Genomic DNA, 22008 nt, shown 5'->3' with positions numbered 1-22008 from the left:
GAATCTTCCTGACCCAGGAATTGAACCACAGTCTCCTGCACTGCTGATGGATTCTTTACCACCGAGCCATCTGCCCAGATGCCCATACCCACGTTATGTTCACTACCCAGGATATCACAATACAAGACTTTCCCAGGAAACCAAAGAACTTGAGTATTCGATAAACTTTAACAACTAACCCTGAGAAAATTTTAATCAATCAGTAAAAGATCTTGGATATTAGGCTGAAAGGAGCGGAGAGGAACGTTTTATAACTATAAGGGATCAGACCAGCTATGTAACTTGTAGAACCCAGCACCAAAAGAAAATGGTTGTGGTGGGGGAGGGGGCCAATCCTTGTTCAAAAAATTTTAAGAATTTCAAGACAGTGGGGAAAGCTCATTAAACGAAGCCTGGGGCCGTCTGAGCACAGGGCCCCGTGTGACTATGAAGTTTGCACCCTCCGGATGCTGGTTCCAGATGGGATGGTAGTTCAGGGCCCCAGAGGTGACCCTGGACTCCAGAAGAATGAGGCTAAAAAGAGTATGAGCTGGTCTGTGAGCTCAGCTACAGGTGTCAGAGGCTTTCTCCGAAATTAACCACATGCAATATCGGAATCTCAAACTGGAATGCTACACCATTTGGTTCCTAATACCTCTGGTTGTGAACGCAACACGAGATCCAGTGTTAACTGCTTCTTATGCTAAGAAGTTGCCTGTGACAGCAGGAAAAGGTCATCTTGCATAGAAATCATTAGAGAAACAGATATGAAAATATATCCTGAAGAGAAACAGAGAGTAACGTGGCATATCATGCTGGTATGTCTGTTTTAAGAGAGCAGGTGTTCAGCATCTTTAATATTCCTATCGGCTCTCTGCTGGTGTTTTCCAATTAATAAAAATATAAAGAAACCATTTAAGGTCCATCATATATGATGAGGTCTTTACTGCACAACTAATAGTCATTTTTTAATTAACAAGCCCCGAGAAAAAATAAAGCTTATCTAACACATTTTTGAAAAGCACTTACAGTAAGAAAACTAATTATTTTAGTGTAAGCAGAACATCAACAATTAAAAAAAAAAAAGCCCTTCAGTGAGAAAAAAGCACTGAACTGTGAGTCAAGAATATCTGGCCCCTTGTCACTTAACTGCCACTAAGAACCAGCTCAATGCCAGCTCATAAGAAGAGCCGGGGATAGAGATCATGCTCCTGTATGTGTTTTAGCCACTTAGGAAAATAAACCAGACGTGGTCTGAATTTTCCATGACCTTTTGCTAATGGATACCTACGCTATAAATGATGTGTATTTTTTTAAGTTCCAAAACAACATTTGCCAGAGCCCTGAGGTGAGAACTCTGGTTTTGTTTTCTTTTTTTTGCAAATAGTCTGATTTAAAATCTCAGGGTTCTCTCAATGTTTTCAATATGATTTTCTTCATTTTGCCAGTCTGGAAATAGCCAGGCGATAACAAAATCTATCCTCAGCCTGTAACATTTGATGAAGCCCATTTCTCTCTCAGCACAGAGGCTTCTGACCAGCCCGAGCAAGGTCATGAATTCCAAGTGGCAGCATCCTCACCTGCAGACTGAAGATAATTCAACTTCCCAGCTCCAGAGCAAGGCCCTGATGGGCCAGCAGAGAGGGTGGCCCCAGCAATGTTCTGGAGATTCTGTGACAACAGTTAAAACAGACAAGCGCACAGCTCTCCTCTCAGAGCCCCCAGGACCATGCCAGGACACACCCCAGGGAAGCCTGCTTCACCTCAGTAGCACAGCTATGAGCTGAGCACAGCCTTCCAGGAGCTTCTTCAGATATATCCAGGTCTAAATCACTGTCCAATGACTTACAAATCTTGTGTCCTGGGGTCAATCAGGTCTCCTCAACTGTCAAACAGTACTTAATTCACAGGGTTATTGACAGATTAAATGACCCTTCAAGTGACCAGTGAAGGACCCCAGCAGATATTCAAATATTGATGGCCATTATTAGCCTTTTTTAAAGTTACCTCCACACCTTCTCAGTGACACCAGCCCTGCCAACCTTCTCAGAAAACCTTGTTGTATTTTCAGAAAATGTTGTTGTTTAGTCGCTCAGTCGTGTCTGACTCTTTTGCAACCCCATGAACTGTAGCCCTCCAGGCTCCTCTGTCCATGGAATTCTCTGGGCAAAAGTACTGGAGTGGGTTGCCATTTCCTTCTCTAGGGGATCCTTCTGACTCAGGGATCAAACCCAAGTCTCCTGTAAGAGCAGGCAGTTTCTTTACACTGACCTACCAGAGAAGCCCCTTCAGAAAATAGGTGTTGGTAAAAGAAAAACTGCACATTTTTGCACTCAGGAGGTTTGGCCCAGGTACTGAGAGCAGAGAAAACTTTTACGTCCGAGTCAATGAATCTTGGACGTTGAGACAGAGTTTATTGAATTTTTACAGAAAGAACATCAGAAAAGACTAGTATACTTGCCTAGAAATTTCTCATCCCACCATCAGTTCTACAGACTCCACATCTTCAAAAGAAAAGTAGCACAGCTGATAACTACACCTGGACCACCCCTCGATCTGGACAGACTGGCATGCAGGAAAAAAGTCATGAAATCATGAAAAGCCTGACTGGAAAGGGAAGGGTGAAAAAAGCCAACTAAATATCATTTCTATGAGTACCTCAAGACTACAACAAGCTCGTGTTTGAGGGAGGAACTCCCAGGAAGGAAGATAATAGAAAGTGGAGGTATTTAACACGATACCCCAGGACACAGGCAGCCGTGGCCACCCAACGAACAGAAGGATGTGATAATCCAAATATCACCTCTGTTTAGCTTCGGACTTCCTATTGAGGAAGACTCTGCTTTGGAGCCTGACAACTAGTTTTCTTCTTCAAAGCGCAGCCAGATAGTGGCCAAGAGAAACAGCCTGCCAAAGGGAGGAAGCAAGCAAAGCCCCACAGATTAAAAATTCCCTGCAGCTAATCCACCGAGTGAGTAATCCACACGTGGAAAATAGTGACGATGTGAAGATGAAATCCAGAGGGAGAAAATAAGGGCAGAACATTTGGAAGAGCCTGTCAGTAATGAAAACATTTAGAAAATCAAGCTTCCTAAGAGACCAAGGAGACAATTTTATTACTTGGGATTTTCAACACTGAACCAAACAAACCCTCCATCTATTACTCAGGGTGCAAGGCACTGTGGGAAACACCCAAGAGGGAAACCATGTGGGTGAGACTGTCCCCAGCAAGCACCTCTGAGGTGCACCAGCTGGAGAAAACTCTCACAAAGGGAAAAACCTGCAACGGCTGACCTTCAACAGTAGGATTCTAAGACTGAAAGCACAAAGGCAGAGAAGCCCACAGTGGGCTGCTCATGTCTGGGGAAACCTGGTGGAGGAGAGCCAACTCAAGTGACCTTGAGACCCTGGAGAACTGATGGGGAGTGATGGCAGCAGGAGGACCTACACAGGCAGGACACGAGGCTGGAGCAGGTCTAGCCTATCTGGAGGACACAGCGGGGACCACGCCTCTCATCTGCCCTGAATCTCCAGTTGGCACAGCATCAGCCACAAGGGAGAGCTTCACCACCACTGGACACACAGCTGTCATCTGGGAAATGGGCCACTGGAGAAGCCTGACAAGGAAACCGCATCAGTCACCAGCTCCTATGATCCATCCCCATCTATGACTTCTGATAAAATTCCCTCTCTTCCCTTGGAAGCCTTAAAACACTTCGCACCATGTTTACGTCATCATGTGCTGCTTTGCATCATGGGTCTACAGGCACATGTGCAATTTTTTCTGTTAAAGAGTTCAGAGGACTGAATTTACCAAACTATGAAGTTGGGTATAGTGTTGGTATAATGATGCTTAAGTGCACTGGCTTTGGCCACAGACAGATAACCTAAGCTCAAATCCCAATTCTTCCATATAGTTCTGTGTGATCTTGTCCATGTTATGTAACCCCTTTTGGGTTCAGTGTCCTCTTCTCTAAAATGGTAATAACAATGGAACCTATTTTACTGGACTGCTCTGCAGATTTACTGTGAAAATTCATGTAAAATAGTGCAGTTGGCCCGGAGAAGGCAATGGCACCCCACTCCAGTGTTCTTGCCTGGAGAATCCCAGGGACGGGGGAGCCTGGTGGGCTGCAGCCCATGGGGTGGCTAAGAGTCGGACACGACTGAGCAACTTCACTTTCACTTTTCACTTTCACGCATTGGAGAAGGAAATGGCAACCCACTCCAGTACTCTTGCCTGGAGAATCCCAGGGACGGGGGAGCCTGATGGGCTGCCGTCTATGGGGTCACACAGAGTCAGACACGACTGAACGACTTCACTTTCACTTTTCACTTTCATGCATTGGAGAAGGCAATGGCACCCCACTCCAGTGTTCTTGCCTGGAGAATCCCAGGGACGGGGGAGCCTGGTGGGCTGCCGTCTTTGGGGTCACACAGAGTCAGACACGACTGAGCGACTTCACTTTCACTTTTCCCTTTCATGCATTGGAGAAGGCAATGGCACCCCACTCCAGTGTTCTTGCCTGGAGAATCCCAGGGACGGGGGAGCCTGGTGGGCTGCCGTCTTTGGGGTCGCACTGAGTCAGACACGACTGAACGACTTCACTTTCACTTTTCACTTTCATGCATTGGAGAAGGAAATGGCACCCCACTCCAGTGTTCTTGCCTGGAGAATCCCAGGGACGGGGGAGCCTGGTGGGCTGCCGTCTTTGGGGTCGCACTGAAGCGACTTAGCAGCAGCAGCAGCAGTGCAGTTGGCACAGTGTCCAGCACCCAGTAAGTGCTCAGTAAATGGTTGCTATTATTATTAAAACTATGTTTCCTTTGTCTTACAGAAGGCAGCACTCTCTTTGGCTAAAGAAGGAGCTCATTAAATACTGAAGAATGCTAGATCTGTTCCACTTCTGGAATTCTCTTAGGCAACAGCCCAGCTCACCACCCCTGAGCCCCAGTCCCGGTGAGGTGCCCCTCTTTGCAGCTTCCACACTGTGTCCCCCAGTGCAGCTTGATAGCTGAAGCATAACTGCATGTGTGTCTCCCCCAGAAGTTCCACAGGGACAAGAACCACACTCTTTATCAACACTTTCACAGTGCCTGGCACAGAGCAGACTCTTGGTCTAAAATATCTGATGGGGACATCCCCGATTGTCCAGTGGCGAAGACTCCATGCACCCAATGCAGGTGGCCCAGGGTTCTATCCCTGGTCAAGGAACTAGATCCCACACGCCACAACTGAGAGTTTGCATACTATAACCAAAGATTCCTCATGCTGCAACAAAGACCCAGTGAAGCCAAATAAATAAAAATTTTTTTAAATGTCTGATGAATTTTTTAAAAACTTAGAATCCGTCTCACCATTCTCCAAAGTCCTACCTGAAGCCCAACCGAGGGGACTAAACGAAAGCACATTTCCAGATGGCTTCTGGCCCCAGGACCAGATCGAGTTTCTTTCATTCCTATGGGACAGACCTGGCTTAGGGGACCCAATCTACTCAGGATTCAAAGAATCCAGGAGCTTTCTGAAGGGATGGGCTGGAAACCCCTGGCCATGCTGCTGCTGTTGCTGCTGCTAAGTCGCTTCAGTCGTGTCTGACTCTGTGCAACCCCATAGACAGCAGCCCATCAGGCTCCCCCATCCCTGGGATTCTCCAGGCAAGAGTACTGGAGTGGGGTGCCATTGCCTTCTCCACCCTGGCCATGCTAGAAGCCCACAAAACAGACCCTAAAATCCAAATTCCTAGAGAGCTTCTGAAGGACACCCAGTTCTTAGGACCTTTGGGATTAACCAAGCTTTTTAGAGGTCCCTGCATCTACCTGGGCCGTTCCTGCAGTCCTAGGATGAGGTCACATTTAGGGAATATATGTTCAGGAATTCTTTCAAGAAAGGAAGGAGTGAGGCGAGCACACTGATCTGAAGACGCTGAGGCTGCCCCATGCATGCCCCACGAGGACCCCGCCTGCGGGGAGCCTAACCAGCCAGGCAGGGCCTCAAGCTCAAGGTGTAGGCATGGCAAGATTTGGTGTCTGCTAAGAGCCCACTTTCTAGTTCACAGGTAACCGCCTTCTCACTGTGTCCTCTATGGCAGAGGGAGCAAAGGAGCTCTCTAGGGTCTCGTTTACAAGGACTCTAATCCCATTTAAGAGGGCTCCATCCTCATGACCTAATCACCCCCCAAAGGCCCAAGGAAGGCAATTCTGACACATGCTACCACGTGGATATGCCCTGAGGATATCATGCTAATATCCATCTCCTAAATCTGTCACACTAGGGGTTAGATTTCAACACGTGAATCTGGGGTGACATAGACATTCAGTCCACAGCAAACAGTACTTATTTCATGCCATGAAGTGACGGAGAATCTAGATTCCTGTGCCCTACCCCAGGAGTCAGCCACACTCAGATATGAATATTTTTTACCTCCTGCTCCCTGCATGGGTAATTTGCCCACTGGAAGCCTGCTGGCATCTGGTTCTGTCCCACTGATGACTCCGTCAGTGTTTACAGGTGGTGATGAGAGGAGAGAGGATAATCACGACAATAATCCCAACCATGCCATCACCACCAGCACCAAACTAACACAAAACACCAGCACCCTAAAAAAAGTCAGACGTCCACCACATTCAACAAAGACCAACACCCATATTTCCAGAGCCAATACTCAACCTGTAGGCAGTGGTTCAATCAGACTTGTTGGTAAAATACTGAAATATCTTCGAATCAACTGATCAACCCCATACAGCTGACCTCTCCAATCTCTGTTGAGATCTCCCTGCCCACTAGAGGGACCGAAGACCCAAGATTCATCCAGCCAACTAGTTGATGATTCTCATCATCTTCCTTATAGTCTTCCTTCTTTTTAAATTCTCTACCAAGATGACATGTTTCTTTTATAATTTTTAAAGAATTTTTCTGACAGTACCAATCACTTAAACACTGAGAATGAAAACAACACACACCTTAATCAGCCCAGATAAAATATACTATGAAACTTCGGGTTTTGTGTTGATGGTTTCAGAGTTAAGGCTGATTATGGCCCTACTGCTTAGGAACCCTGCCCAAAAGATGATAGCTAGGTTCCAAAGAGTATGTATGACACCAACATTTATGAGAAACGACTATTTTAAAGCTATAATCTTCAAAACATAATAATACCCTCTATTTGTGTAAAGCTTTGTTACACAGACCTTACCTCCCTCAGGACTTACAACAGGGCTGTGATGGAAACAGGTGTTGTCATCCACATTTAACAAACAAGGTAATCCAGACAGAGAGAGGATAACACCAAGGGTCTATATTTCTCTCTTTGGCCATGACACACGGCATATCGGCTCTTAGTTCTGCAATTAGGGATTGAACCCTTGCCTCCTGCAATGGAAGCATGGAGTGTTAACCACTTGACCATCAGGGAAGTCCTGGATCCACACTTCACAAATGTCAGAGCCGAGACTGAACTCAGAACTCCTGATCTCAGCTTCCTCCAGAACTGTGCTGAGTCAACTTACACATGCTCAGTTCAGTTCAGTTCAGTCACTCAGTCGTATCTGACTCTTTGTGACCCCATGAATTGCAGCACGCCAGGCCTCCCTGTTCATCACCAACTCCCGGAGTTCACTCAGACTCGCGTCCATCAAGTCAGTGATGCCATCCAACCATCTCATCCTCTGTCGTCCCCTTCTCCCCTTGCCCCTAATCTCTCCCAGCATCAGAGTCTTTTCCAATGAGTCAACTCTTCACATGAGGTGGCCAAAGTACTGGAGTTTCAGCTTTAGCATCATTCCTTCCAAAGAAATCCCAGGGCTGATCTCCTTTAGAATGGACTGGTTGGATCTCCTTGCAGGCCAAGGGACTCTCAAGAGTCTTCTCCAACACCACAGTTCAAAAGCATCAATTCTTCGGTGCTCAACCTTCTTCACAGTCCAACTCTCACATCCATACATGACCACTGGAAAAACCATAGCCTTGACTAGACGGACCTTAGTCGGCAAAGTAATGTCTCTGCTTTTGAATATGCTATCTAGGTTGGTCATAACTTTTCTTCTAAGGAGTAAGTGTCTTTTAATTTCATGGCTGCAGTCACCATCTGCAGTGATTTTGGAGCCCCCAAAAATAAAGTCTGACACTGTTTCCCCATCTATTTCCCAAGAAGTGATGGGACCGGATGCCATGATCTTCGTTTTCTGAATGTTGAGCTTTAAGCCAACTTTTTCACTCTCCTCTTTCACTTTCTTCAGGAGGCTTTTTAGTTCCTCTTCACTTTCTGCCATAAGGGTGGTGTCATCTGCATATCTGAGGTTATTGATATTTCTGCTGGCAATCTTGATTCCAGCTTGTGTTTCTTCCAGTCCAGCATTTCTCATGATGTACTTTGCATATAAGTTAAATAAGCAGGGTAACAATATACAGCATTGACGTACTCCTTTTCCTATTTGGAACCAGTCTGTTGTTCCATGTCCAGTTCTAAATGTTGCTTCCTGACCTGCATACAGATTTCTCAAGAGGCAGGTCAGGTGGTCTGGTATTCCCATCTCTTGAAGAATTTTCCACAGTTTATTGTGATCCACACAGTCAAAGGCTTTGGCATAGTCAATAAAGCAGAACTAGATGTTTTTCTGGAGCTCTCTTGCTTTTTCCATCATCCAGTGGATGTTGGCAATTTGATCTCTGGTTCCTCTGCCTTTTCTAAAACCAGCTTGACCATCAGGAAGTTCACGGTTCACATATTGCTGAAGCCTGGCTTGGAGAATTTTGAGCATTACTTTACTAGCGTGTGAGATGAGTGCAACTGTCCGGTAGTTTGAGCATTCTTTGGCATTGCCTTTCTTTGGAACTGGAATGAAAACTGACCTTTTCCTGTCCTGTGGCCACTGCTGAGTTTTCCAAATTTGCTGTCATATTGAGTGCAGCACTCTCACAGCATCATCTTTCAGGATTTGAAATAACTCAACTGGAATTCCATCACCTCCACTAGCTTTGTTCGTAGTGATGCTTTCTAAGGCCCACTTGACTTCACATTCCAGGATGTCTGGCTCTAGATGAGTGATCACACCATCGTGATTATCTGGGTCATGAAGATCTTTTTTGTACAGTTCTTCTGTGTATTCTTGCCACCTCTTCTTAATATCTTCTGCTTCTGTTAGGTCCATACCATTTCTATCCTTTATGGAGCCCATCTTTGCATGAAATGTTCCCTTGGTATCTCTAATTTTCTTGACGAGATCTCTTGTGTTCCCATCTCTTTAAAACCACAAAACACCACAGAGCTGTGGAAAACTATACACGAGTCCCTCTAAAAATGAAACATAAATTACTACATGATCCAGCAATTCCACTTCTGGGTATGAAACGAAAAAAGCAAAAGAACTGAAAGCTGGGACTTGAGGAGGGACCTGTACATCCATGTTCACAAAGCACTGTTCATAAGACCCAAAAGCTGGAAGCAGCTCCAAGTGTCCATCTAGAATGGATAAACAAAGCGTGGTCTAGCCATACAATCAAAGACTATTTTGCCTTAAAAAGGAAGGCAATTCTGACACACGCTACCATGTAGATAAAACTTGAGGACCTTATGATAAATAAAATAAGCAAGACACAAAATGACAAAAAATATCTGATTCCACCTATAGGACGGACCTAGGGTAGTTGAACTCATAGAGACAGAAAGTAGCATAGGGGCTGCCAGGAGTGGCAGAGAGAGGAGAAATGGGGAGTGAGTGTTTAATGGGGACAAAGCTTCAATTTGGGAAGATGAGAAGGTCGAGATGGGGAAAGTGGAGGAGCTAGTCTGATGGCTGCACAACAGCATAAATGTCCTTGGTGCCACTGGACTGTGCACTTAAAAACCATTGAGATGGTAAAATTTAGGTTATGCATTTTTTTTCAGCCACAGTTTAAAAACACACACCTGCAAATATAAGGTCTTCTATTTCCCAGCTGTCAAAGGAGCCAAAAGGGCCCTAAAAAGTCAACATCAGCTTTTTATCATGATTAGGACCACAAACTCCACTGATACGGGCCGCAGAGAGGACCCCACCAGCAGCATCCCCATATATCATGGCCATATACAGGCTGCTCCCAACTTTTATACAAGGTCTGCCCCAAAAGTTCACTTTCAGCTTTTGGCTGTGGTAGTTGTTCAAGGCATATTTTCAAAGAAAAGTGAAATTTCTCATGGGAGTAAGGACCCTGCTCAGGCCTAGAGAAGCCTTGAGTACCAAGGCCCTGCGAGGCTAAATTACAGTGTGAACAGTCCTGGCGGGGTCCTGGGAACCGGGTCTGTGCTGGTGGAGGAGGGGTGGGGGGAAATCTGAGTGTGTGTGTGTGTGTGTGTGTGTGTGTGTGTGTGTGTGGTTTGAATCTTACTTCCCTGAATCCTTGACCCCTGCGGTGGAAGTGCAGAGTCTTAACCCCTGGACTGCCAGGGAAGTCTCTAGGACCTAGTTTTTTATCAGTCAGTCAGCCTAGTGCCGCTCTTGGCCTTCAATTTCCCAGTTTGCAACTTATTTGTGCCTCCCCAATCCCCACTCAACTAAAGGTCCAAAACCACAATTAGCTACTTTCCTCCTGTCTTCCAGCCAAACTGCTAGTTCTTGTCAGTTTGGCGTGGGAGGAAAAAGTACTTTCTTTAATATCACTTATATCACAGATGACTGATCTCTGAACCTACTTCAAGGCATTTGTATCTTCTAATGTTTTAAGGCAAATTTCAAGCAGTCATTTTTATCAAGGTTAAAGAAATGGGAAGAGCCCTGGGGGTGGGGGGCATGGGCCCTAGGGTGTCTGCCGTCCCCATCACCCCACCAGACCTCTCAGCTTAGCCCAGCTTCATTTCCTTCTTGCTTTTTCCCCACAACACTATGGGTCTTGGCAGGAGGGGACAGCCTCATGCGTGGGGCAGGCAGGAACATCACTTGAAAAGGGGGACTGTCCGAGGTTTTATTGAATATGGTACCTTTAGGATTCCATTTATAGCCCCAAATCCTTTGGTGCAAAAGCAACTTTAGTGATGGGAGCTGTGGTTACAAAAGTCCAAGAAGAGGGCCTCTCACCAGCAAAACTGTTGACTCTGCCCAGGTGAAAAGCCTTTTCTGTCCCCTCTCACCACGTTGCAGAGATATCAATAAACTGTGACCCCAGATCCAGTTTGGCCATCAAAAGGGCTAACAGAGAAGTTAAGATGAGGGATTTCAAAGAAAAACAAATATCATATATTAACATATATACATGTGGAATCTAGAAAAATGGTATAAATGATCTTATTTGCAAAACAGAAATAGAGACACAGATACAGAGAACAAATGTATGGATACCAAGGGGGAAAGAAGGGTGGGATGCACTGGGAGATTGGGGTTGACATATACATACTATTGATACTGTGTATAAAATAGATAACTAATGAGATCCTAATGTATAGCACAGGGAACTCTCTACTCAGTGCTCTGTAGAGACTTAAATGGGAAGGAAATCCAAAAAAGAGTGGGTAGATGTATATGTATAGCTGATTCACTTTGCTGTAGAGCAGAAGCTAACACAACACTGTAAACCAACTGTACTCCGATTAAAAAAAAAAAGATGAGGAATTTCACCTGATTCAGACATGAGCTCTCCAACTGTTATACCTACATCCTGCAACCTGGGGAATTAAACTTCTGAGATCATCTCCCATCCCTCATCCAACAATCCTTGATAAGGATGTTGTTGTTCAGTCACTAAGTTGTGTCTGACTCTCTGCAACCCCAAGCCTCTTTGCAGCATGCCAGGCCTCCCTGCCCCTCACCATCTCCCAGAGTTTGCCCATGTCCATGTCTAAAACATCCTGATAAGGATAATTTTGAATAAACTGTTACGTCTGTTCATGTGATATATACCTAGAAATGTTGCTTTTTATTAAATTCTCCAGCATTAAAACAAACTGAGTACCTACAGAATTTAAACTTACAAAACTCCCTGATGTTTTGGAACACTGTAATCGACCAGTTACTTCATTCTTCCAAGCCCCATATTATTTTCAATAAGAAAGCAAAGCAGAAAAGACTAAAGCCATTCCCAGAAAGGAGAAGCACCTTTCAGCTGCAAGAAGGGCCACAGCTGCATCAAGATCTAAGAGCTGCTGGAGAAAACAGAAACTGCAGTTAGAAGAGGCTCTTGCACAAGCTGATGTAGAGATAGATTGAAGAAAAAAAAAAAAAAAAAAAACAGCTCAGGGTGCAGGGAGAGGTGCAGAGACACAAAGCTGATGAGATAACCCAGGGAAGGGATGAGTCTGTGTACGCAGCAAACTAGGTCACTCAACACTCGAGCTGGCCCAGAACACGTTGGGGGCTGAGTCTCTTGCTGAACAGCAGCACCAGGTGAACCAACCAGCCTCCTGTGGGAAGCAAGTGTTGGATGGTGCAATGCACCCTCCAGATGTACGCAAGCGACCTCTGAGGAGCAGTGTGTCAGCACCGCAGAGGTCAAAGAGACAGAAGGCACACTTAGTGCACACAGACCTACAGCCGTGTCCTGCCCTGAGTGGTTTTCATGCACCCTCGTCTAATGTTCACTGCAACCCTTAGACTGGGTGCCAGTCTTACCCTGTTGTGCAGATGAGGGCACAAGGTTGAGAATGGTGAAATAATTTTTCCAAAACCATATGGCTGGAAAGCAGAGGACCCAGGATTTGCACCCCTGTCCTGGGGACTTAGAGCCTCCGTTCTTAGCAGCTCAGTACTGAGCTGGGTGGACCATCCAGCGAATGTTCCCCCCCGTGGTTGACTGAGGACTTGTTGTCGGTTTCTTAAATCAACTCTGGGGGGAGGTTATGTATACACCATTCTGCATTTCTATGCCAGGAGCTTCCAAAAATCAATTTCCAACAGACAGGGACTTCCCTGGTGATCCGGGGCTAAGACTCCACCCTTCCAATGCAGGAGACACAGGTTCGATCCCTGGTCAGGGAACTAGACCCCACATGCCACAGCGAAGAGATCGTGCACCAAAAATAAATAAATATTTTTTAAAATTTCCAGCAGATACTGACATGTTCTTCACGGCACTGGCCCTGAACATCCAGTCATCCTCCACCACAGCTGCTAAAGGCAACTGGAACTTGATGACAGCTGCTGTTTACTCAATCCCACTTGTGCCAGGCACCTCACAGGCGTCACTGAATCCTTACAGAAATCCCACCAGGCAGCAACTTCCATCTCCATCTTAACTCAGAAAGTCGAAGGGTGGGTATCAAGAGGGATACAGGTATGAATGGCCGTGCTGGTGCTGCCTTTCTATCATGGTTCACTGCCTCCCAGTGCCTCCCCGGCCTGGCCTCAGTCAATATGCTATCTTATAGGCTTATCCTCAAGATTTGGTGTTAACAAGAAATGGAATTCCTCCATCTCTGAATGGATTTGAAATATGAAGAAAAACAGCACAAGACTCATAGCCGACCACTGGAGACAGGGAATGAACTTGGCACGGAATGAAGTTGGCCTGTGGCATCCATTTGGTCTGGTTCGAACATGAAGAATCCACATACCGCATAACAAACATCTTTAAAAATCAAGCAGGATCTAAGAAAACGAACCCAAGGAAAAGGTGACCTCCTGCATCACAGGGGGTCAAAGGGAAGGACCCAACGTGAACTGAGAAAGAAGGTCATGCCGGCATCTCTCCCAGGGTCCACGTGTCGTCCTGTGGTCACACATGCACTGGATGGACCATCTTGAGTCAGAAAACAAACTTGCATCAGTTGATGAGGGCTCCAGGCTTTGTGCTGGCCACCCATAAGCGGTTCCTTCTTCAAATGAAGAAATGTGTCCCAGGGGCCGTGGGCTCTCTGGCTATTCCTGCAAAATCTGATGAGGACTGGAGGTAATACGAGGTCCTCGGGTCTATCCCTGTGGGTGTAAGTTGACCAATAACGTGACAGTTCCTTGCTTAACCAGTGCTAAGCCCTCCCAGAGAGCAGAGGAGGAGATGAAGGAGAAAGATTGAAGGGGATTTATGGAGATTTATTTGGGGAAAGGAAGGATTAAAGGGATTTATGGAGACCCAGCCAAAGAAAAACTCAACAAGTTAACCCCTAAAATCCTCCCCTGAGAGGGCATGAATGTCCACCTGCCAAGTCTAATTACTGTCCACTCAGTTGCCAAGTTTGAGCCGGAAATTTCTACCAGAGACAGTCTTCATTAGCCCCTCCAGGAACAAGCTCTAAAAAGTGCAATTTCCCAAATTCCACCCTACTAATCTGTAAAGCCAGGAGAGTTTATCTTTATCGCAACAGAGGAAAAACTTCTGGCTTTTCCTCTCTAAACACAAAACATCCTCAAGTTTGGGAACGCATGTAAGAATTAAAGATTTTAAAATTAAAAAAAAAATAAAAAATTAAAATTAAAAAAATAAAAATAAAAAGATTCTAAAAAAAAAAAAAAAGAAAGAGGTAGCAAGAGTTTCTCATGTTTATTATTTTTCACAGAATGTTTGGGCTTTAAATTCTCAAATCAGGGAATTCCCTGGTGGTTCAATGGTTAAGACTTGGCGCTTTCACTGCCCAGGGTACGGGTTCAATCCCAGGTCAGGGAACAAAGATCCCACAAGTCACACGGTACAGTCAAAAAATAAAGTTGGAGATTTAAAAAATTAAAATAAATACATTCACAAATCAAGTAGCAGAGTTGTAGGTTATAGGTCCACCTGTCAGAGTGATTTTCCTATTGATAATTCTAGAGGCAAAACATGGCATTTTCACAGAAAGTTAAGCAGTTCATCCAACTACTCAAATGTCAAGCCTATCATGACCTCCTTCCATGACAGAAGAGGAGATACCTCAAGAATCATCCCAGACACAAGCTCTTGGAAAGAAATAGATAAGACTGAAGACCTAAGGGACCCAGGGAACCTCCCTGGTGGTCTAGTGGTTAAGATGCCCCTTCCAATGCAGGGGGCACAGGTTCCATCCATGGTTGGGGAAATAAGGTACCACATGCCTTGTGGCATGGCCAAAACATTTTTTTTTTAATTTCTAAATAAACAAACCCTAGAGTTCCTCACAAGAAAAACCCAGGAGCCCAAAGGATGTGAGCTTTCCCTCCAAACTCTTCCCAAGAGCTTCCCAGAACACAGACAGTCCTGCTGCGCTCAGAGAGCAGGTACTCAGAAAATACTTGGAAAAAAAAAAATTGACCAAAACCAACAGTGGTATCTCTCTCCCAACGCCAAATCCCAGGCAAATCTCACAGCTACACCCAACCCACCAACGACTCCTATTGGCTCTCCTTCCATATGTTTCCAGAATCCAGCCACTTCTCGTCACCTCCAGAGCTGCACCCTCTCCCCACCCTCCCCCACCATTCTCCACCCTGCAATTGTTTCCATAGCCTCCAAGCTGGTCTCCCTGCTTCTTCCCTTGAATCTGCCTGTCCATTCTTTCAGCAACCGCAGCCACAATGGAAACACCCAAGTTATGGCAAGGTACACCCCCGATCAAAACCCTTCAACATTTCCTATTTCTCTTAGAGCAAAAGCAGAGTCGATTACCAAGAACTTCAAGGCTTCCCTGGTGCCTCAGACAGTAAAGAATCTGCCTGCAATGCAGGGTTCAATCCAGGGTCAGGAAGATCCCCTGGACAAGGGAATGGCAACCCACTCCAGTATTCTTGCCTGGAGAATCCCATGGACAGAGGCGCCTGTTGGGCTACAGTCCATGGGGTCACAAAGAATCAGACAGGACTGAGCGCTAACACTGTCACTTTCAAGGCCCTTTGGGAACCTCGACCAACCGTCCCCCAGCTCCACACCCCACACCTGTGTCCCCTCAGCTCCCAAGCTCCTCCTGATGCTCACTCACTTTCAGACACACGGGCCTCCTTGAAGCTGGGCCTTAAAAACACCAGGCCTGCTCCGGCTCAGGCCCTCAGCCCTTGCTGTTCCCTTCAGCTGGAACATTCTACCTTCATCTCTTCAGGTCTTTATTCACAGATTAGCTCCTGGGCCAGGCCCTCCCTGGCTACCCTATTCAATCTTCCATCACCCCACCCCACCCTACCCCTGCTCCTGCTCTAGAAAATCCCATTTCCCTGCTTTATTTCTCTCCCTAATGTGTCTACTATGTAACATACTCTTCATTTTCCTGATTCATATTTTTAATTTTCTGGCTTCCTCACCAGAGAATGAGAAAGAAATGTGAGCTCCAGGAAAGCAGGCATTTGTGTCTGCCTATTCTCTGCTGTACCCACCCCCATCAGTGCCTAGAATATAGCAGGTGTTTGATCAATATTTTTTAATGTACAAGAGGCTGAATTTATATCATGCCTCAAACAAAGGGCTGAGACATGCAAACTTCTAACCAATACTGCATCTGGAATACCCTCTGGGAGAACTCTCGGGGTTGCCCACCCCTCTCTTTGCTCCTCTTAGAGGAGCATTCTTTTGAATGCTTCTCCCAGACTCTACAACTGTGAGCAGTCCCAGAACAAATATTCTCAAAACAGCCAGTCAAATACACAAATCTCCAGGAGGGGATCTGCAATCTCCCCCTCCCCCAATATCCATACACCACCACTCTACAACCCGAAAAGAACAGGTGAGTCTGTTTCCTACCTAGGCCTTCAGATAAATCAATCACATGTCCTCAACAGGTGTATTGATTGAGCAATTTCAGAAAAAGGCGGGTAAGTATGATACTAGTGGGAAAAGACTGTGCTGGCCTCACAGGAATTTCTATTTATACTCTTCCTAAAGCAGCACCCAGCAGGCACTCATTTCATGAAGAAGCAAAGGCATTGTGCTACTGACATCAAGTGGGGTAAGAATTCCTGTCCTGAGCTATGTCACTTTGCTACTAGCCTGGGCATAAAAATATCCCTCCAAATGGACCAAGCTGTTCTAGCTACACATGAAAGCTACCAGAAAATGATAGTGAGTGCCTCTCTTACCCAGACAAGCCAAAAAACCTTAGGATTGTAAGAGCACTTGAAAATCATCCCATCTTCTCTGCCCCTCTGATTTGATAGGTGATGAAGCTAAGACCTGGAGAAGGCAAAGGCACCCCACTCCAGTACTCTTGCCTGGAAAATCCCATGGACAGAGGAGCCTGGTGGGCTGCAGTCCATGAGGTCGTGAAGAGTCGGATAGGACTGAGCGACTTCACTTTCTCTTTTCCCTTTCATGCACTGGAGAAGGAAATGGCAACCCACTCCAGTGTTCTTGCCTGGAGAATCCCAGGGATGGGGGAGCCTGGTGGGCTGCCATCTATGGGGTCGCACAGAGTCGGACACAACTGAAGTGACTTAGCAGCAGCAGCAGAAGCTAAGATCAGTCATGTGGACAAATGACCAAGTAGCTCACAGGCCACACACCTGACCAGTGGCTGAGCCAGACCTTGAACCCAGGCCCAACACCTCCCTGGTGCCCGCTCCAGCCCCGTCAAAAAGCAATTATTTCAACACAAAATGTTTGGTCTGCAAGAAAAGCATGTATTCATACCCTGCAGAGATGAATGTCTATTTTCTAGGATGTGCCATTTCTGTACTCCAGGGGAAAGGAGGTGTATTGGAAGAACCATTCTGTGCCAACTATCAAGGTCTTTTCTGTTCAGATGCCTTTCATGGTGTGCAAATTATAGAAGCCACCTCCATAAGTCTGGGGTAATTCCTGCACACCATGGTCAAAGCTTTCTTCCCATCCACATCCTTCTTCAGATGGCCTATTTTCATTTTCTTGGTTTAGAAGACGTGGAAAGACATCTACCTATGGTAAAGATGGCCTGAATGGCCTCAGCAAACACGCCACAGAAATGTTTATCACTCTTAATTGCTGTTACACAACATTTATTTGGTCTCATTTATTTGGGGTACCAGGGATCTGAAAACACGGCGTTGATTAATAAATGGTATTTAAGCCTTCCCACCTTGTTTGGAGGTAGGGTTAGGCCCTGGGATTTCCTTTCAAAGGAAGACACACTGAAGGCCACAAGTTAAGAGGTTTCTCCGGAGGCCTGGCTCAGGGGTGTATCCGAAAACCCAGGTCCAAACCACACAGTGGGTCCTTTCCCCTACACTGACCTTTGCTTCCTCCAGCTCTTTTCCCACCCTCTAGGCCAGCCTTCACTCTCATTTTCCCCCCACCCTCCAGCAAGGTCCTGCTAACCACACAATCTAAATGCCCTGACCCTTTGGCCTTCAACAGCAAACCTTCTGCCCCGCACGGAAAGGTACCTGAACCAGGCAGCCAAATATCAGATTACAAGGTCTGGCCAAGCGAGTGCTCCTTGGGTTTTTACAATGCTTTATTTCAAAGGCATTTTAACAGCTGACAATCTGACTGCTGGAAGGGCTTTCCTGCCTTAGGATCTTAAAGGCATATGGTAAAAGTGTGACAAAATGACTGGGCTTGCAGAGTACCTTGGAAATGAATTCCAATTGTTAGTGTTGAAGCCCTTGACTGATGCTAGCTTTCACCACAAAGAAGACCCCAAACTCGAAATCCACACCGATAGAAGCAGAAGTGACATCTATTTAGACTCAAGCCAAGGTTGCTGGACTTGGCCCCCGGGGGGGAAATAGGAACTCTTAATTTTGGACCACTTCTAGAAAGTCCAAGAGACAAAAAGATGTTGATAATTCAAAAGCTTTGACAAGTTACATGTTTGGATGACAGGTTACCCCCTAACTATGTTTTAACTTAATATTAAAATTAATATAATTCTTTAATGTTAAAATTAGCCTTCTAAATACAAAAGTTAGTCAAATTATTAACATTTGCTGTTACATAATCCACAGTGGCTCAATCCCATATGCATAATTATAAGTTGTTCTGCCTAGTATCAGCTTCACTTAATAAGCAGCTCCTGTTTAGCAGATCACTTAATTCTCTTTGCCTCAGTCTTCCCATCTGCCAAGTGGGGATAATAGTAAATACCTACCTCATCAGGTTATCTTGAGAATAAAATGAGTTAATACCCATAAGGCACTTAGGGTATCAACTGGTACTTGGTATTCATTTAATAAAGTCATCTACAATTACTACTACTATTATTATTATCACCATGCTATTGAGTGAAAACATTTTGATCATTTTATTGTTTGTGTTTTGCTCTTCGAGAACTCCTGCCAGCAGGAAGGAACCATAGCCTGAAGCTCCTTTTCAAAGAATCCTTTCCAAGACAGAAGGCAAAGCTTTGGGATCCTAACAGAGACCTATCCCCAGCTTCTAAGGGGAACATGGCCAGATTTCAAGAGACTGTTTTGCAAGAGCTCTATGTTCTTTTCAGCACCCATCAAGCATGTCCCCATCCTGCCCAGAAGTGGAACCACCACAGTCATCCTCAAACAGTGCCGACCACAGTAGGAGCCACTCAGTGAAGCCACAGCTCACCAGGCTGAGCATCCCAGACCACTGAAGAGGTACAGCCTCAGGGCTCTCCTGGGGAGCAGGAGACAGTCAGGGGAGGTTGTATCAGTCCGTCTGGAAGCTGCAGGCAGAGGGACCAGCTCTAGGAGTTCCGGTGAGGGTGTGCCAAGCAACGCATTCTCCTACCTTAGGACTCCACTCTCTCCAGCCCCCTCACCCTCAGCCACATGAGCATTCTCAGGATGACCACAAAGGACATGCTTCTTCTTTCTCAGCAACTTAACCATCTCAAAGTCACTCCCCCAAACCCAAATAAACCTCAAGGGTAATTTTCTAAAGTTCTGACCAAACCTCACCCCTTATCTGGCCATGCTAACGCAAAGCTCTTTCTGTTTTCTTTCCAACAAAGACAAAAAGTCTACACCCACAGGTAGACTGGGTCCCTGAAGTGAGCACAAAATCTGGGAGACCCTATTCTCATTCTAGGTAAGTGTGAATCTCCAGGATCAGAAGCATGGAGGGATGCTTCACGACTTGGCTTTGGGGGACCCATTTCAGATATCGGGGTGGGGAGGGAAAATGACCAAGCAACTCAGTGGACCCTGAGTATGGGGCAGAAAACAATCTGGGTTTGAAAATATGGTTCTGAAAAAGCAAACCAACCACAATGACAAGCAAAAGGGGATTAAGAGGGCAGGAAAGAAGAGCACCCTAATTTGTCTTATGAAACACCTCCTCTTTCTCTTAGCAGCTTGACCAACACCTCCACGAACCCCTGCAAAATGTTCGGCTCATACAGCAGGTATGTGTGTGAATATATATGTTTACATACTGATCACGAGGGGAGGCAGTAATTCCAACTCCAGGTTCTTCCAGCAGCAACCGATCCTCTTTCACTATCAGCCTCCCTACCTATTCTGAGGTGCTTCGAAACAAAACAAACAAAAAACAACTCTTGGGCAGAAAAGGAACAGCAGCTGAATGGAGAAGCACATGCTTGAGCCTTCCTGACATCGACTTCTGGTTATTTCTGCTTTCTTGAGATCAGCCACCAGCCTCGGACTACACACAGGCCTGGAGAGGAACCGTGGGTACAAAGACCCTTGCAGACCCTCCTTGGTGACCCGCACTCCAGCGTGTGCTGCTGAGCCTGGTGAAATGGACTGACGTTCAGGTAAGGCTCGGCCCACACGTGACCCTGCACACTGCGAAATTCGTCCCTTCCCTAATTGCGCGGCCATCCAAAGTCTTGCCTACATCGAGTACGTGCGGATGTCAATTCTCTAAGAATACATGATGTTAGAACAGAAATGGGAATGCCCGGAGCCGGATTTCCTCGTGACCACATCTCTCGCTGACACGGTGCGCCTGTGCACACAGTGAGTAGTCGCACGCAGCCGGTAAACAGGAATATCCACCATGCTCAGCCCACAGTCACGCGTGGGGAGAATGAGTTGAGAGGGCGGCTGTGTCAGGGAAGTGAAAAGTCGCCCGCCTGCGACTGTCCCTGAAATCCCAGGCCCCCCCCGCCCCCGCGCGGCGCCCACTCGTGCACGCGGGGCGCAGACCCACGCGGCGGACACGCGGGGGGCTCCGCAGAGCCGAGAATTGGACAATGAGGACGCGGCGACCCTCCGGTTCCTGCCGCGGTGGCGGCGACGGCGGCGGTGGCAGCGAGAACCACCTCTGCACCCGCGGCCGCTGCCACCTCCACCCTCTTCTTCCCGCTCCCCACTTACGTTCCGAGGGTCTCCTTGAACTCGAAGATTTTCTTGATGTCTTCAGCTTGCTTTTTCCAGGAGGAGCTGCTCTCGCCGTTCTCCCGGGCCATGGCAGATGAGGGCGGCGTGCGCGGAGGGCGGCGAAGCAGAGCGGCCAGGGGCGCAGGGGGCCGGGGTGGGAGCGCGAGGAGGGGGCGCCGGGGGGCGGTGGCGCGAGTGCAGCGGAGGCGCGGGCGGCGGCGCGCCGGTCCAGGAGGGCTGGGCGGGCGGTGCGGGGATGCTCGGCGCGGGAGCCGAGGAGACTTTGTGCTGCGGCAGAGCTTCCTCTTCTGCAGTTTCCTCTTTCACTCTCGCCGCCGCGGTCCCTCCCTGGCTCTTATTTCTGCGCGTCTCGGGCACAGACTTCCTGCCGCCGCTCGCCCGGCTCCTTTGCTGCCGGCTGCCAGCCTCACTTTCTGCTACTTTCTTGCCTCCCTTCTCCTCCCTCCCCGCCGCCCGCCCTGCTCCCTCCCCCCTCCTCCTCCCGCGGGCTCCCCGCCCTCTCCGTGCTCCCCGGCCGCCTCCCGCCTCCCCGCCTCCCGCGCGCTGCCGCCTTCGGGGATGTCCTGCTCCCCGGGAGCGCCGTGCCCCGGGCGCGGGGGCACCGCCGTCGCCGCCCGGTCACGCTCCCAGCCGCCGCGCGAGCCCCGGAGCCCGGGAAAGGGCAGGTGCAGGGAACCCAGGCAGGTGCGGAAGTCGGGGAGCTTGCTGAAGGACCCCGGCCCTCCGGGGCTGCCTAATTAATTCTGCAAAGTCAAGTCTGGGGGCGCGAGGGCTTTCCTCCCTAGCGGCGGGAGGGGGCGCCTCTGCGCTGCGCTTGGACGCGGCTGGAAGGGGGCGGGGGTGCGAGGCCGCCCGGATGCGGGGCGCCAAGGGCGGGGGCGTCCTCCCCGGGCGTCCCGGCGCGGCGCGGGGCTGGGCGGGGGCCGGTTGTTATGG

The 22008-nt window shown here is 47.5% G+C and overlaps 1 protein-coding gene across 2 annotated transcripts in view; it reads right to left on the bottom strand.

Moving 5' to 3' along the window:
• The window catches only part of CAMK1D (calcium/calmodulin dependent protein kinase ID), a 393621-nt gene extending 372088 nt beyond the window's left edge, over window positions 1-21533 (bottom strand). For both annotated transcript variants that reach the window (XM_018057012.1, XM_018057013.1), the window contains exon 1: window positions 21049-21533. In XM_018057012.1, the coding sequence (XP_017912501.1) occupies window positions 21049-21140 (92 nt within the window). In that variant the 5' untranslated portion in view covers window positions 21141-21533. The remainder of the gene's footprint in view (window positions 1-21048) is intronic.

Source organism: Capra hircus, chromosome 13, assembly GCF_001704415.2.
Source record: "Capra hircus breed San Clemente chromosome 13, ASM170441v1, whole genome shotgun sequence".
NCBI lineage: Eukaryota > Metazoa > Chordata > Mammalia > Artiodactyla > Bovidae > Capra > Capra hircus.
Note: the sequence above shows the minus strand (reverse complement) of the source record. Positions and strands in the feature narration are given on the sequence as shown.